The sequence below is a fragment of the Lathyrus oleraceus genome, chromosome 6, assembly GCF_024323335.1.
Source record: "Lathyrus oleraceus cultivar Zhongwan6 chromosome 6, CAAS_Psat_ZW6_1.0, whole genome shotgun sequence".
Taxonomy (NCBI): Eukaryota; Viridiplantae; Streptophyta; class Magnoliopsida; order Fabales; family Fabaceae; genus Lathyrus; species Lathyrus oleraceus.
Window position 1 is genome coordinate 469,438,819 of NC_066584.1, and position 14,478 is coordinate 469,453,296.

A 14,478-nucleotide genomic window follows, 5' to 3' on the forward strand; every position below is an offset into this window, starting at 1 on the left:
AGAACGAAGTAACTAGAAAAAAAGAGATTGTTCAAATCCTCGTTTTCTATAGGGATCATCTAAAAAGCAACATTAATTGTATTCATACCGAAAGGCTGACATAGATGTTATGGGTGATTTTTTTTAATGTATTCCATCTATCTCTTAAATTATTATGTAAAGGAGCTGAATGAAACAAAAGTTTCACGTTCGGTTTTGAATTAGAGACGTTCATTCATAAACGTCGACTATAACCCTTAGCCTTCCAAGCTAATGATGCGGGTTCGATTCCCGCTACCCGCTTATATTCGATTTCTCTATATATATTCTATTTTTTAGTAAATTTCTTTATTTAGTTATGAATATTCAATTTGAAATTTATTACATATTGAATTTATTGCATATATATTACTTGAATTCGTATATTTCTAAAACTATATTGTAAATTTCTTATCTTGATTATTCTTTTTTAAATTTTAAATATTGAAACAGACTAATTATCTAAATTATAAATGTATGAAAATTGGAATCCATTTTTTTTCTACTTGTTCCTGAAGTCAAAAGAGTTCCATCTGTTCCTGAATAGCTTCCTTCAAAATGACTTCTGCTTCCCCAGTGAATGTCTTGGTAGAAGATATGATTTCGTTGAATTTAGGTTTCTTCGTTTTTAAATAAGCCCGTAACTCAACGATAAATTTCCTTACCTGTGCAATTTCTACTGAATCAAGATAACTATTCGTTCCAGTATAAATAGTTATTATCTGTTCTTCCACAGTAAGAGGAGCTGATTGGGATTGTTTAAGCAACTCGCGCAATCGTTGACCTCTTGCCAATTGATTTTGCGTAGCTTTATCGAGATCGGAAGAGAATTGTGCAAAAGCTTCTAATTCTGCGAATTGTGCTAATTCCAATTTTAATTTACCAGCTACTTGTTTCATGGCTTTTATTTGAGTCGCCGATCCAACTCTGGAAACGGAAATACCCACATTAATTGCGGGTCTGATTCCAGCATTGAATAAATCGGCAGATAAGAATATTTGACCATCTGTAATGGGAATGACATTAGTAGGAATATAAGCTGAAACATCTCCGGATTGGGTCTCAACTATTGGTAAAGCAGTCATACTTCCTTCACCTAACTGAGAACTTAATTTAGCGGCTCTTTCCAAAAGACGCGAATGTAAATAAAAAACATCTCCGGGATAAGCTTCGCGACCTGGTGGTCTTCGTAATAGAAGAGACATTTGGCGATAAGCCTGTGCGTGTTTGGAGGGATCATCATAAATATTTAAAGTGTGACGTTCATGGTACATAAAATATTCAGCCAGAGCTGCTCCTGTATAAGGCGCGAGGTATTGTAATGTAGCTGGAGAATTTGCTGTTTCAACCACTATAATAGTGTATTCCATTGCTCATCTTTCTTGTAAAGTAGTTACTACTTGAGCCACAGAAGATGCTTTTTGACCAATAGCTACATAAACACATACTACATTTTGTCCCTGTTGATTGAGAATCGTATATGTAGCTACTGCTGTTTTACCTGTTTGTCTGTCCCCAATAATCAATTCTTGCTGGCCACGCCCTATACGGATCATAGAATCAATAGCAATAAGTCCTGTTTGAAGAGGCTCATACACGGAACGTCTGGAAATAATACCGGGAGCGGGAGATTCAATTAACCGAGATTCTGAAGTTGAAATTTCTCCTCAACCGTCAATAGGTTTAGCTAGGGCATTTACAACACGACCCAAATAACCCTCACTTACTGGTATCTGAGCAATTCTTCCTGTTGCTTTTACGGAACTTCCCTCTTGTATCATCAAACCATCACCCATTAATACAACACCAACATTTTTTGATTCCAAATTCAAAGCAATGCCTACGGTACCCTCTTTAAATTCTACTAATTCACCCGCCATTACGTTATCAAGACCATAAATACGAGCAATGCCATCGCCTACTTGAAGTACGGTACCTGTATTTACAATTTTTACTTCGGTATTATATTGCTCAATACGTTTACGGATAATTTGACTAATTTCATCTGCACGACTGGTTACCATGAATATTTCTAAATTTGATTCTTTTTCGAAGAAAAACAAAAATAAGTCTTCCCTATACTCTCTATTATAGTAGAACAACTAATCAGTTCTATAGTAGAACAACTAATCAGTTATTTTTTGCTTTCATCGACCCAAACATACCAATAGTAGCACCGATCGTACGTAAATGTAACTCGTTGTTTAAGCAACTATTAAGAGTTCTCAGAGCTCCTTGTAATGCTTGTTGTAAAACACTTTGTTGGACTTGATTAATCGCCCTTTGTTGTTCAAAATGAATGGTTTTATTTTTGTCATTTTCGAATTGTTCCAAACTTGTATAAATTGAATTAATTAAATTCAATTTTTCTCGTTCTATCTCGGCATAACCATTCACTCGAAACCGATCTGCTTCCATTTCTACTTTCCTTAAACGGGCCCGGGCTTTTTCCAGCTGTTTAATGGCTGTTTCCCGGAGTTCTTCTGAATTTCGAATAGTTCTCAAGAATCTCTGTTTTCGATTATCTAATAAATCACTTAATGAAAGTAGATTCTCTTTCCATTCATTTCAAAATGTCTATGATCTCTTCCCGAACCAAACATGAATCTTTCAATTCATTTGGCTCTCACACTCAATTCCTTATAGGAAATTTCCCCATATTTATTATGGAATGAGCCTATCCTCTTTTCTCTATTTCTAAAAATATTGAAAATGATTATCAATACAAGACCCAAATATTGGGAGGACTCTTCTGACCAAACAAAAATTGTCAGCAAAGTTGTTTTTTTTCTTGAAATCCAAAGAATTCTTATTAATTTATACGTAGGTCATCAATTTCGCATTGTAGAAAAGTAGAAACGGAGGCGTTAAACAAAACACCTTTTTTCCTATTTTTCATCATAAAGAGAATTCAAGTGATTTTATCGACATGAGTGTTCTATATCGAAAAAAATTCTAATTTCCCTATTAACATAGTGGTAGAAAGAATACTAGACTGCGTCGAAACTTCAAACTCGTTAGCTTTAACCATAGTAATGTTCCAAAATTCTTGGTTGATAGAGAATCAAAGTAGATTTACCAATGAATCGCGAAATGCTATGGTTCTTAACTACTTTTTTCGTTATTTAGTAATAAGTCATTCGCCGGATCATGCACATTTTTCTAGTTATAACAAAAAAAGTGCAGTTGGGTGGATCCAATCTATTCTTTGAAATAAACAACTCGCACACACTCCCTTTCCAAAAAAAATCAATACACCTAGCACTGCACTTAGATTTATTAGATTTGTTGCTAAAATATCGGTATCAAACCCGAAACTTCCGTCGGTTATATTTTGCATATGATCGCATCTCCTCTTATGGATAGACTAATTTTCTTTCTACGATTCCAAGTTTTTTTTATTCGTTTTTGTATATGATAGTTTATTCTATAATCGAATTATTGAATATGAATATATCGACTTATTCTATTTTTATTCTTACTAATAATGAATAGTAGTAAGAATAAAAATATACTAAGAAGACTATTCTATATTTTGAATTGGTTAGTCAATTGAAAGATTCCCTATAAGAATTATAATTCTTAGAAGTAAATACTTAGTTGTTTTCAACACTTTCTAAATAAAAAAGGGGGTCATTGGACTAAAGAAAGGGACGGAAGAAGGCAAATCCATATGTTAATCTGAATGAAAAAAAAATTGTAGGAGTCAAATCGAAATCGAATTAGCAAGAGCAGCAACGAAAATCCATGAAAAAAAAACAATATGTATTTTTTTATAAATATTAAACAAAAGGATTGGCAAATAAAAGCGCTAATGCTACAACCAGCCCATAAATAGTTAAAGCTTCCATAAAAGCCAAACTAAGTAATAAAGTACCCCGTATTTTGTCCTCTGCTTCCGGTTGTCTCGCAATCCCCTCTACAGCTTGCCCTGCAGCTGTGCCTTGACCAACTCCAGGTCCAATAGAAGCAAGCCCGACGGCCAACCCAGCAGCGATAACAGAAGCATCAGCAATCAGTGGATTCATGATAAGTTTCTCCTATTCCAAATAAAATTAAGAAATAGTTAATAATATAATCAACAAAAAATATATGACTTAATTATTTCATTCTTCCTAGTTATCTTTCTCTAGTCGAAGTGTAATTCAAAATTTCAAACGGAATAATTTTGATTGAATTATCTCAATTATTTCGATATTTACTCTTTTCGTTTCTACCCTTGTAGTTTTTTGTGAATACAGACAATTTTTGGTCTTATCTTACATTTATTTTAAACCTTCCTTTTTCTTTGATTTCATTTTATATTCAATTCACAATTACAAGAGATGGAAGTGGTCTTTTTTTTGAATCCCTACCTAAATTTAGAGTAGTAGCAAGACAAATTTAGATAGATAGTCATCTATAACTAATGAATATCTACTATGACATATACATGTGTTTGTTCCATACCGTAAACCAATTCGTTGTATCTTCGATTCAATCGTATTCGAGAATCATTCTTGGAAATCCCCCAGCTGTCTTATAACGATTAGATTATATATACGCCTAGTTCGACCCCCTCACCCTTTTTTGAATTGAATCTCTATTTTTTGTTTAATTCCCTGGTAATTGTTTTTTATTTTATTTATACTTTTTGATTGTTATGAAAACTTTTCCAAATTTCTTTGGATTTTTATCTTTTTGTTCCTTAAGTAGATTATCGCGAGCCATACATACTTTGTCGCGGTCTAAAATCCTATTTTCATAACTAGTCAATGATGCCCTTCCATGGATTCACCTATATACGCCGCAGCTAAAGTAGCGAAAATAAGAGCTTGAATACCGCTTGTAAATAATCCAAGGAACATAATAGGGATAGGAACTACTAAAGGTACTAACGAAACAAGAACAACAACTACTAATTCATCCGCTAATATATTTCCGAAAAGTCGAAAACTAAGTGATAAGGGTTTTGTGAAATCTTCTAAGATGTTAATCGGTAAAAGGATTGGCGTTGGTTGGATGTATTTACCAAAATAGGCCAATCCTTTTTTTGAAATACCCGCATAGAAATAGGCTACTGACATAAGTAAAGCTAATGCAACAGTAGTATTTATATCATTTGTGGGTGCAGCTAACTCTCCATGAGGAAACTTTATAATTTTCCAAGGCAAAAGGGCCCCTGACCAATTCGAAACAAAAATAAATAGAAACAGAGTTCCAATAAACGGAACCCATGAACCATATTCTTCTCCAATCTGAGTTTTGCTCACGTCTCGAATGAATTCAAGGACATATTCAAAGAAATTCTGACCAGATGTGGGAATAGTTTGCGGATTTCTAACAACTAGAATGGTTGAAATTAATAAGATAGCAATTACAACCCAAGAGGTAATAAGTACTTGAGCATGCACTTGAAAATCCCCTATTTGCCAATAGAAATGTTGACCTACTTCCACAACCGATATATCATAGAATATGTTTAATGTGTTGATGTAACAAAATAGAACATTCATATTGCCCTGTCCTCTAAAATAAAAAAATATAACTTGAAAGGGAATTATTTTGATTCAACCATTTCCTTATTTTACTTTGATTTTCTATTTTGAATACCTACTAATCACAAAATATTTCTTTTTACACAATTTTGTAATGCTATAATACCCCATTCCAAAAATCTATGACCGCCCAACCAAATCTAAAAATGGATTTATCTTATTATTAATCAATAATTTCGTATAGAGCTAGAACGACCCTCACAAATTGCAAAAACTAATTTGTTAAGAATTAATCGGATGGAAGCTATAGCATCATCATTAGCCGGAATCGACATATCTGCAAGATCTGGGTCACAATTTGTATCGATTAAACAAATCGTTGGAATTCCTAAAGTGATACATTCTTGAAGAGCCGTATATTCTTTTTGCTGATCAACGATTATTACAATATCAAGTAACCCTATCATATATTTGATACCGCCTAGATATGTTTCGAAATGAGATAATTGCCTCTTCAACATAGCCGCATCTCTTTTTGGAAGAGAGTTCAGTTTCCCCGTCTTTTGCTCCGTTCTCAAGTCCCTGAACTTACCAAGTCTCGTTTCTGTAGTATACCAAATCGTTAACATACCTCGGAGCCATTTTTTATTAACATAATGACATCGAGCTCTTATTGCAGCCCGTGTTACTGAATCGACTGCTTTTTTTTGTACCAACAATTAAAAATTGTTTTCCTTTGCTTGCTGCATCAAAAGCCAAATCACAAGCTTCTAATAAAAAACGAGCAGTTTTAGTAAGATTTGTAATATGAATACCTTTACGTTTTGCCGATATAAAAGGTGTCATTCAAGGATTCCATTTCCTAGTATCATGGCCAAAATGAACCCCAGCTTCCATCATCTCTTTAAGGGGATGAGTCGCGCTTTTAGGAAGCATTTAATCCTATATTTGTAATGTATCACATAAATTCTTTGAAATTAGCAAAATCAAATAATTTTCTGTGATGGAACAAAAGATTTCTAATTTCTACTTCGAATAATTTTTTTTTCCGGGTAATCTTGTTATGTTGCCTTGACCGTGAATGGTACATTATTCTTTTGAATCCGGTACCAACGGGTATCATTCTCCCTAAAACAACATTCTCTTTAAGACCTTTCAACCAATCAATACGACCCCGAAGAGCGGCTTTTGCTAAAACTCTAGCAGTTTCTTGAAAACTCGCTTCGGATATGAAACTTTGAGTATTCAGAGATGTTTTTGTTACTCCCAATAATAAAGCTCTGTAACAAATTGCTTCATTGGAAAGCTGGGATGATGTACATCATCCCTATACCATCCATTTTCACTCTAAATTTCCATGGTGTGAGAAATCAGAAGTTGAAAAATCTGGTGTTCATCATGAACTCAATGGATTTCAAAAATTGAATGCATAAACATGATGCCTCTATTGAGAGGACTTCAGCCAACACAAGATCTAAGCCAATAAGTCAAAGGATGATGAGATTCGAAGAAAATACCAGTTGAAGAGTAAGCTTGAGTTCTGGAAACTTGAGCTCGAATCCTTGCTTTCTTTACCAAAACAGAAGATCAGTGAGATGAATGATGAAGGTTTAGAAGCTCTAGATCCAAGGATTCAACCAGATGTAGTTGAATTTTGGATCTGAAAAAATTTGAGAAAATGAGCTAGCTTCTTTAGTAATGGCTATGGAGAGAATTCTGCAGCATTTCAGGGTGAACCAGGGTGTGAAATTTGAATGGCATAGGGTCTCTATTTATAGAGGGAAAGGCAAGGGAATGATGAAATGATCCGTGTGCATGAACTTGGATACCACTTGCATGGGCTTGCATGATCATGCGCAAGGCCCAAAAACAATGCCAAATGCAGGCTGAGTTCAAATGCCAAAGGTTTGGACGTGTAATTTGCTCTGAATTGGCTTGTGCAACAAGATTTCATGTGCATTCCATAATTTTGACCTAAACATTCATCTCTTCGAAAATACCATTTTGAAAATCCACACATAGGCATATGGGTAATGGTTGGAAAGGTATTTGTATAAGGAACAAATGTTATGTTGGACAAAAACTCATTTGAAGTGTGGAAATATATGAAATTTGAGTTTAAAGTGTGATGTGCAAAACATGTCAATGCAAGGTTTCTAAATTTGGCCAATGTTCAAGCCCTTCTGTTTTGATGATACAAGCTTCAAATGAAAAAACCTCTAACATAAAAGTTGTAGATATCTTCAAGACAATCAAAATGGACTTAAATATTGCATAATTTGGATTTTTGATGAAAGAGTTATGGGCACTTGAAGTTGGATTTTTTTGCCTTTTAATGCATTTGGCCCAAAAGGACCTATAATGTCTTGCATTATCACATGTATTTCCTTTGAGATTTTGAAATTTTGTTCAACATAACATTTGAAGTAGACATCTTAAGCTTTCCAATTCATTTAATCCCACCTCAAAATCATAAAAAATGAATGAGTTATGTCCTTGGGAAGTTGACCCAAAATTAGGGTTTCAATCAAAATGACCTATAATGTATTGGAATGACAGATGGCCTTCCAAACTTCAAATCAATTTTTGATGAACATTAAAGTTGTTCATATTGTTCTTAAAAACACGTTTGCTTTTGGAACCATCTCCATTTGACCAACACATAAAAAGTTAGGTCTCAATGCATTTCAAAATAGTTAGATGAATTGACTGATCAACTTCTCAAGTCCATGACTCATATCTGGATGAGTTGATGATTAAGGACACTCAAATAAGTTCAAATATGAATTAAATGATGAATTAAAGAACTTCCCTTGATTGTATTTGATCATGGGCTGAGGTTGCTTCAGGAGCAAGGCATTGTGGTGCACAGATGAATTAGGGTTTTCTTGAAGAACAAGACCTCAAGCCCTTTGACTTGCTTTGATCAAAATGATGAATTGAGGTACTAGGGAGGCATATTTGATGGATGAGAGCTTTGGGAACCATTACCATGCTTGCTTTCATCTCCTCTTGACCATGTCTTTGTACCAATGATCTCCTTGAAGCTTTTGACCTTGTGATTGCTCAAGCTACAAACACAAGATGTTAGTGACATATTTTTGTGCTTTTGGTTAGTAAATAAAATGAGAAAAGCAATGATATACAATTCAAGCATGCTTGGTGATCTCAAACCACCTCACAGAAGGTCCTACCCAAAGGCAAAGGGAACCAAGATGCTAGTGATCCTTGAGGCAATGCCAAATGCAATGTTATGATGCCATGAGGGATCTTAGGGACAAAATTGGGGTCTTACAGATGTCCCTATTTAAGGTCATTCTAGCCGGAGAAGTGAAGGTTAAAATCTTCGTCTCGACGGGGTAGAATGGGCTTAAATAATAACAAAGAGACGAATTTTGGTCCCTAAGAGACCTCATGATGCAGATGTATGCATGTAAATAGTACAAACTCTGTGGGGATATGTGTCCACAAAGAAGAAAAGAAATCCGGAGAAATCGACAATCCATAGGAGTAATACACTCACTAGGGAGATAGAGACTCTGGGGGGGGGGGGGGGGGGGGGTAAAGGGTGAAAACGCGTGAGCAGGTCACGACTCAAAACTTGGGGAGTAGAATTCCAAAGGGAAAAGATCCAATGGAAAGACTCGAGCTGACTCGAAGGTGCATGTGTTGGGGAATATGCCAACACAGCAACCTTATCCACAATGGATACTTCAGATAAAAATCCGGACTCAGGTGAGAATAATCCACTAAGGGACCTCGCTGGGGATATACAAAAAGGACTCTCCTGGGGAAGCAACGGGATGAGGTATTACCGGTTACTGGGTAATAAGCTCAAAGAGACGGGTGATCTGAACACCGGTATAAGGGTGAGAGAACAACATGCTCGGGAAGAATGAATATCTAAGACCGGTATAAGGGTGAGAGATATCAATCAACCAAATCATCTGAGGAAGACCTAAAAGGTATATCTCAACTCAGGAAAATCTGACTCCACAAGGGACAAAAGTCATAATAGGGAGCAGAAGGAAGGAACACCAGGGATACCGGTTACTGGGCATATAATAGGTGACCAACCAAAGCGTGAATTGGGGAATATTCCCAAAACACTCATCATCCAAAAAGAGGGCAAAAAGCAAACTCGATTAAGGGATGGACATTCGATTCCAAAACAGGGATACGAATCTTACTCAACTGGGGAAGAACAAAAAGCTTCGACCAAAGAGTGCATGAGATATATTATCTATTACCGTCAAAACGTAGGTAATACACTCGCATGGAAGATTATCCACAACCGGTTACTGGGTTAATAAAGGATAAATCGACCGACAAAGAAAGGCATCGGGATACCGAAACTAGGTATATAATGATGACCGTTCAAGGGGAGCAACAGACATTACCGACAACCGGTGAATGAAAGAGGGCTTGCTGGGGATAAAATTGCTTAATCAGAGCAATTATCCAAAAGAAGGAGGGAATATCAATACCGAATATTGGATAATGATAACCGTCAAAGAGGGGATTACATCTACCGGATACTGGGTAGAAAACCACGGAAAAGTAACCGTCATCAACTAGGATGAACAAAAGGTTAACTCTGCAAAGGGGAAAAAATAGGGTTTACAACTACCGGTATATGGGTAGAAAACCATAGATTTTGTCGGGGATAAGATGAATGATTACTGATTACTGAGCAATTATTCATTTATACCACGGGGAAACACAGGAAACGGTCACAAGAGGCCAATTTAGGATCAAACCAAAGAGGAAAACTGAATCAAGACTCGTCCTAGTGAGGATATAACTCAATAGGGGAACCCATCCCAATATATGTGTTGGGAGGAAGCGAAAACAACCGTCGTCCACGAGGATATAACTCAGTGGGGAATGCGGAAGGAAAGGTAAACACTTTCTGCTTAATGGGCTGACTCTATATTGAAGGGTCAAACACCGATATCTGCTTGGGAAATGTATTATCAACTAGCAGAGAATAACAAACAAAGATATATGGCAAAAATGCAATATGGATATCCGAATGTTTGAAAAATATATACACACATGCGTGGTTTATGTTGGATGAATACTGACAAACAGACATTTCTAACCCAAACGGCTCCAAGGAAATAAGCACACAAACATCCGGTACTACACCTCAAGAGAGAGAAAGCCAAAATCACCAGAGAGTAATCAATCTGCCGGGAATCAGAGACACCAGGACACAACAAAATCTCTGCAGGGGATGAATCATCAGTCAACCCGGCTGGGGACAGGAGTTACAAGGGGACCACATCCACCACATAAGCAACTCTACTGGGGAGTCTATCCGATGGATAAAGGGATTATAGGGAATCAACCACCAAGGAGATCACATCTACTGAGGAGGAAAGATCGTCACTCTGCTGAAGGGACAAGTGGTGAACATCTCAACAAGCATACCACTCAGGGCTCCGGAGGAAGAAAATACAGTCATGCCAGGAATATGAACAAATGTCTTACCCTGTTGGAGATCATACCATCCTTGGGAGAGCACTGAGGATCTCCTAAGTATCCATTTCATCATGGTGAATGTTCATTTTGTTTAAAGACAAGTTATGAAAAATTTGTTTATTCGAAACAATAATATTTTCTCAATTAAAACATGCAAAACATTTGTTGAATAGAAACAAAACAAGAGTGCAAATAATTGGCTAAAAGGCTCAAATTTATTTGATGGAATGGTAGTCTGCAGATGGCAAGACTCCATAGATCTTTACAAATTTGAAATTGGTGATATATATTGGTAAAGGGCTACATTGAACATAATGACCATTTCTCCACCAATTCTGAATCCAATGTATTCGAAGCTTCGGTTGCCTAGATTGCCCCAGGATGAGGTACTCAATCTAGCGGGATACAAATATTCATTTTTTATGTGTCTCTAACTTTTGCCTGGACCGCCCTTTCGGGTTTTCAATCCACCGAGACGCTCATTTTTGCCTAAGCCGCCCTTTCGGGTTTTCAACTTAGCGAGTTATTCTGTTTTTACTTTTTAGGCGAAGTATTTCTTGACTGCATCTGAATTCACAGGACGAGTGAAATCCTCCCCATCCATAGTTGTAAGTATCAAAGCACCGCCTGAAAAGGCTCTCTTAACAACATATGGACCTTCATAGTTTGGAGTCCACTTGCCCCTGGAATCGGGCGTGAAAGACAAGACTTTCTTGAGCACAAGGTCACTTTCTCGGAACACACGAGGCTTGACCTTCTTATCAAAAGCTTTCTTCATTCTTTGCTGATATAACTGACCATGGCACATGACAGTCAATCTCTTCTCTTCTATCAAGTTCAGCTGGTCATAACGACTCTGAACCCATTCATCATCAGTCAACTTGGCTTCCATCAAGACTCTCATTGACGGGATCTCCACCTCTACTGGGAGTACAACCTCCATGCCATAAACAAGAGAGAAAGGGGTTACCCCTGTTGAAGTGCAGACAGACGTCCGATATCCATGTAAAGCAAGTGGCAACATCTCATGCCAATCCTTATACGTGACAACCATCTTCTGGATAATCTTCTTGATATTCTTATTAGCAGCTTCTACAACCCCATTCATCTTAGGTCTGTAAGGAGAAGAATTATGGTGTGCAATCTTGAACTCATTACACAGCTCTTTCGTCATTTTGTTGTTCAAGTTGGATCCATTATCAGTAATGATCTTATCTGGCACACCATAACGGCATATAAGCTGATTCTTGATAAACTTCACTACCACCTGCCTGGTCACATTTGCATATGATGCCGCTTCAACCCATTTGGTGAAGTAATCAATTGCTACGAGAATAAATTTGTGTCCGTTGGACGCTTTCGGTTCTATCATGCCAATCATGTCAATTCCCCACATGGAGAAAGGCCATGGTGATGAAATCACATTCAGGAGTGTCGGAGGAATATGAATCTTATCCGCGTAAATCTGACACTTATGGCATTTCTTCACATATTTGCAGCAGTCAGACTCCATTGTCTGCCAATAGTAGCCTGCTCTCAACATCTTTCTAGCCATGGCATGTCCATTGGAATGAGTACCAAATGAACCCTCATGGACCTCAGTCATTAACAGGTCTGCTTCGTGTCTATCAACGCATCTGAGCAAAACCATGTCAAAATTTCTCTTATACAGCACATCGCCATTGAGGTAGAAACTGCCTGACAACCTCCTCAAAGTCTTCCTATCTTTCGCAGATGCCCCAGGTGGGTAAACCTGGCTCTGAAGGAAGCACTTGATGTCATAATACCACGGCTTATCATCTTTCACTTCTTCTACTGCAAATACATAAGTTGGTCTGTCCAAGCGCATCATAGTGATATTGGGGACTTCATTCCAAAGTTTAACCACAATCATCGAAGCAAGCGTAGCAAGAGCATCTGCCATCCGATTCTCATCTCGAGGATTATGATGGAAGTCCACCTCAGTAAAGAACGTTGAAATCCTCCTCGCATAATCCCTATATGGAATGAGACCAGGCTGATTCGTTTCCCATTCACCCTTAATCTGATTGAAACGAGGGCCGAATCACCATAAACATCAAGATGCTTGATCCTTAGATCAATGCATTCCTCCAATCCCATAATGCAGGCCTCATACTCAGCCATATTATTCGTGCATTTGAAAGTTAGCCTTGCTGTAAAAGGAATATGTGTTCCATGAGGAGTAATAATCATTGCCCCAATACCATTTCCATACTGATTTACAGCGCCATCGAACACCATACTCCATTTGGAACCAGGCTCTGGCCCTTCATCGAGTGTAGGCTCATCGCAATCTTTCATTTTCAAATACAGAATCTCCTCATCTGAGAAGTCATACTGAACTGACGAATAATCCTCGATCGACTGATGTGCCAAGTGGTCAGCCAAGATACTACCTTTAATAGCCTTCTGAGCTCGATACTCAATATCATACTCAGATAGCAACATCTGCCAACGGGCAATCCTCCCTGTTAAAGCAGGCTTCTCGAAGATATACTTGATTGGATCCATTCTGGATATCAACCAAGTCGTATGATTTATCATATACTGGCGTAAGCGCTTAGCAGCCCAAGCCAACGCACAACATGTCTTCTCAAGCATTGAGTATCGAGACTCACAATCGGTGAACTTATTGCTCAAGTAGTAAATAACATACTCCTTCTTCCCTGATTCGTCTTGCTGACCAAGGACACAACCCATTGAGTCTTCAAGAACAGTCAAATACATGATCAAAGGTCTTCCTTCCACGGGCGGAGACAGGATTGGAGGTTCAGACAGATACTCTTTAATACTGTCGAAAGCTTTATGGCAATCCTCGGTCCAATCATGAGACTAATCTTTCTGGAGGAGCTTGAATATCGGCGCACATGTGGCAGTCATGTGGGATATGAATCTGGAGATATAATTCAAGCGGCCAAGAAAACCTCGGACTTGCTTCTCAGTTTTGGGCGCAGGCATCTCTTGTATTGCTTTGACCTTTGCAGGATCAACCTCAATACCTCTTTCACTAACAATGAAGCCCAATAACTTGCCGGAACGGACTCCAAATGTACACTTGTTGGGATTCAGACGAAGCTTGTACTTCCTCAAACGCTGGAAAAGCTTCAACAAATGCTCTACATGTTAAACTTCCGTTCTCGACTTAGCAATCATATCGTTAACATATACCTAAATCTCCTTGTGCATCATATCATGAAACAAGGTGGTCAGAGCTCGTTGATACGTGCTATCCTCGGGTGTGATGAATGTTATCTTCTCCATATCCTCGGGTGCCATCTTGATCTGGTTATATCCGGAAAATCCATCCATAAATGAGAAGACATTGAATTTAGTTGTATTGTCTACCAACATATCAATATGTGGTAGAGGGAAATCATCTTTCGGACTAGCTTTATTCAAGTCTCTATAGTCCACACACATTCAGACTTTTCCATCTTTCTTAGGCACGGGCACAATATTAGCCACCCATTGAGGA

At 37.6% G+C, this 14,478-nt stretch overlaps 1 protein-coding gene and 2 pseudogenes across 1 annotated transcript; all 3 read right to left on the reverse strand.

Moving 5' to 3' along the window:
• Window positions 1-526: 526 nt before the first annotated feature.
• Window positions 527-2,554, reverse strand: LOC127096787 (ATP synthase subunit alpha, chloroplastic-like; annotated as a pseudogene).
• On the reverse strand, window positions 2,064-5,520 carry LOC127096788 (ATP synthase subunit a, chloroplastic). The gene has a single exon (XM_051035332.1). It carries the CDS (start codon window positions 5,511-5,513, stop codon window positions 4,770-4,772), a length of 744 nt encoding a protein of 247 aa, XP_050891289.1. The 5' UTR covers window positions 5,514-5,520; the 3' UTR covers window positions 2,064-4,769.
• Window positions 5,521-5,722: 202 nt separating this feature from the next.
• On the reverse strand, window positions 5,723-6,431 carry LOC127096295 (30S ribosomal protein S2, chloroplastic-like; annotated as a pseudogene).
• Window positions 6,432-14,478: the final 8,047 nt, after the last annotated feature.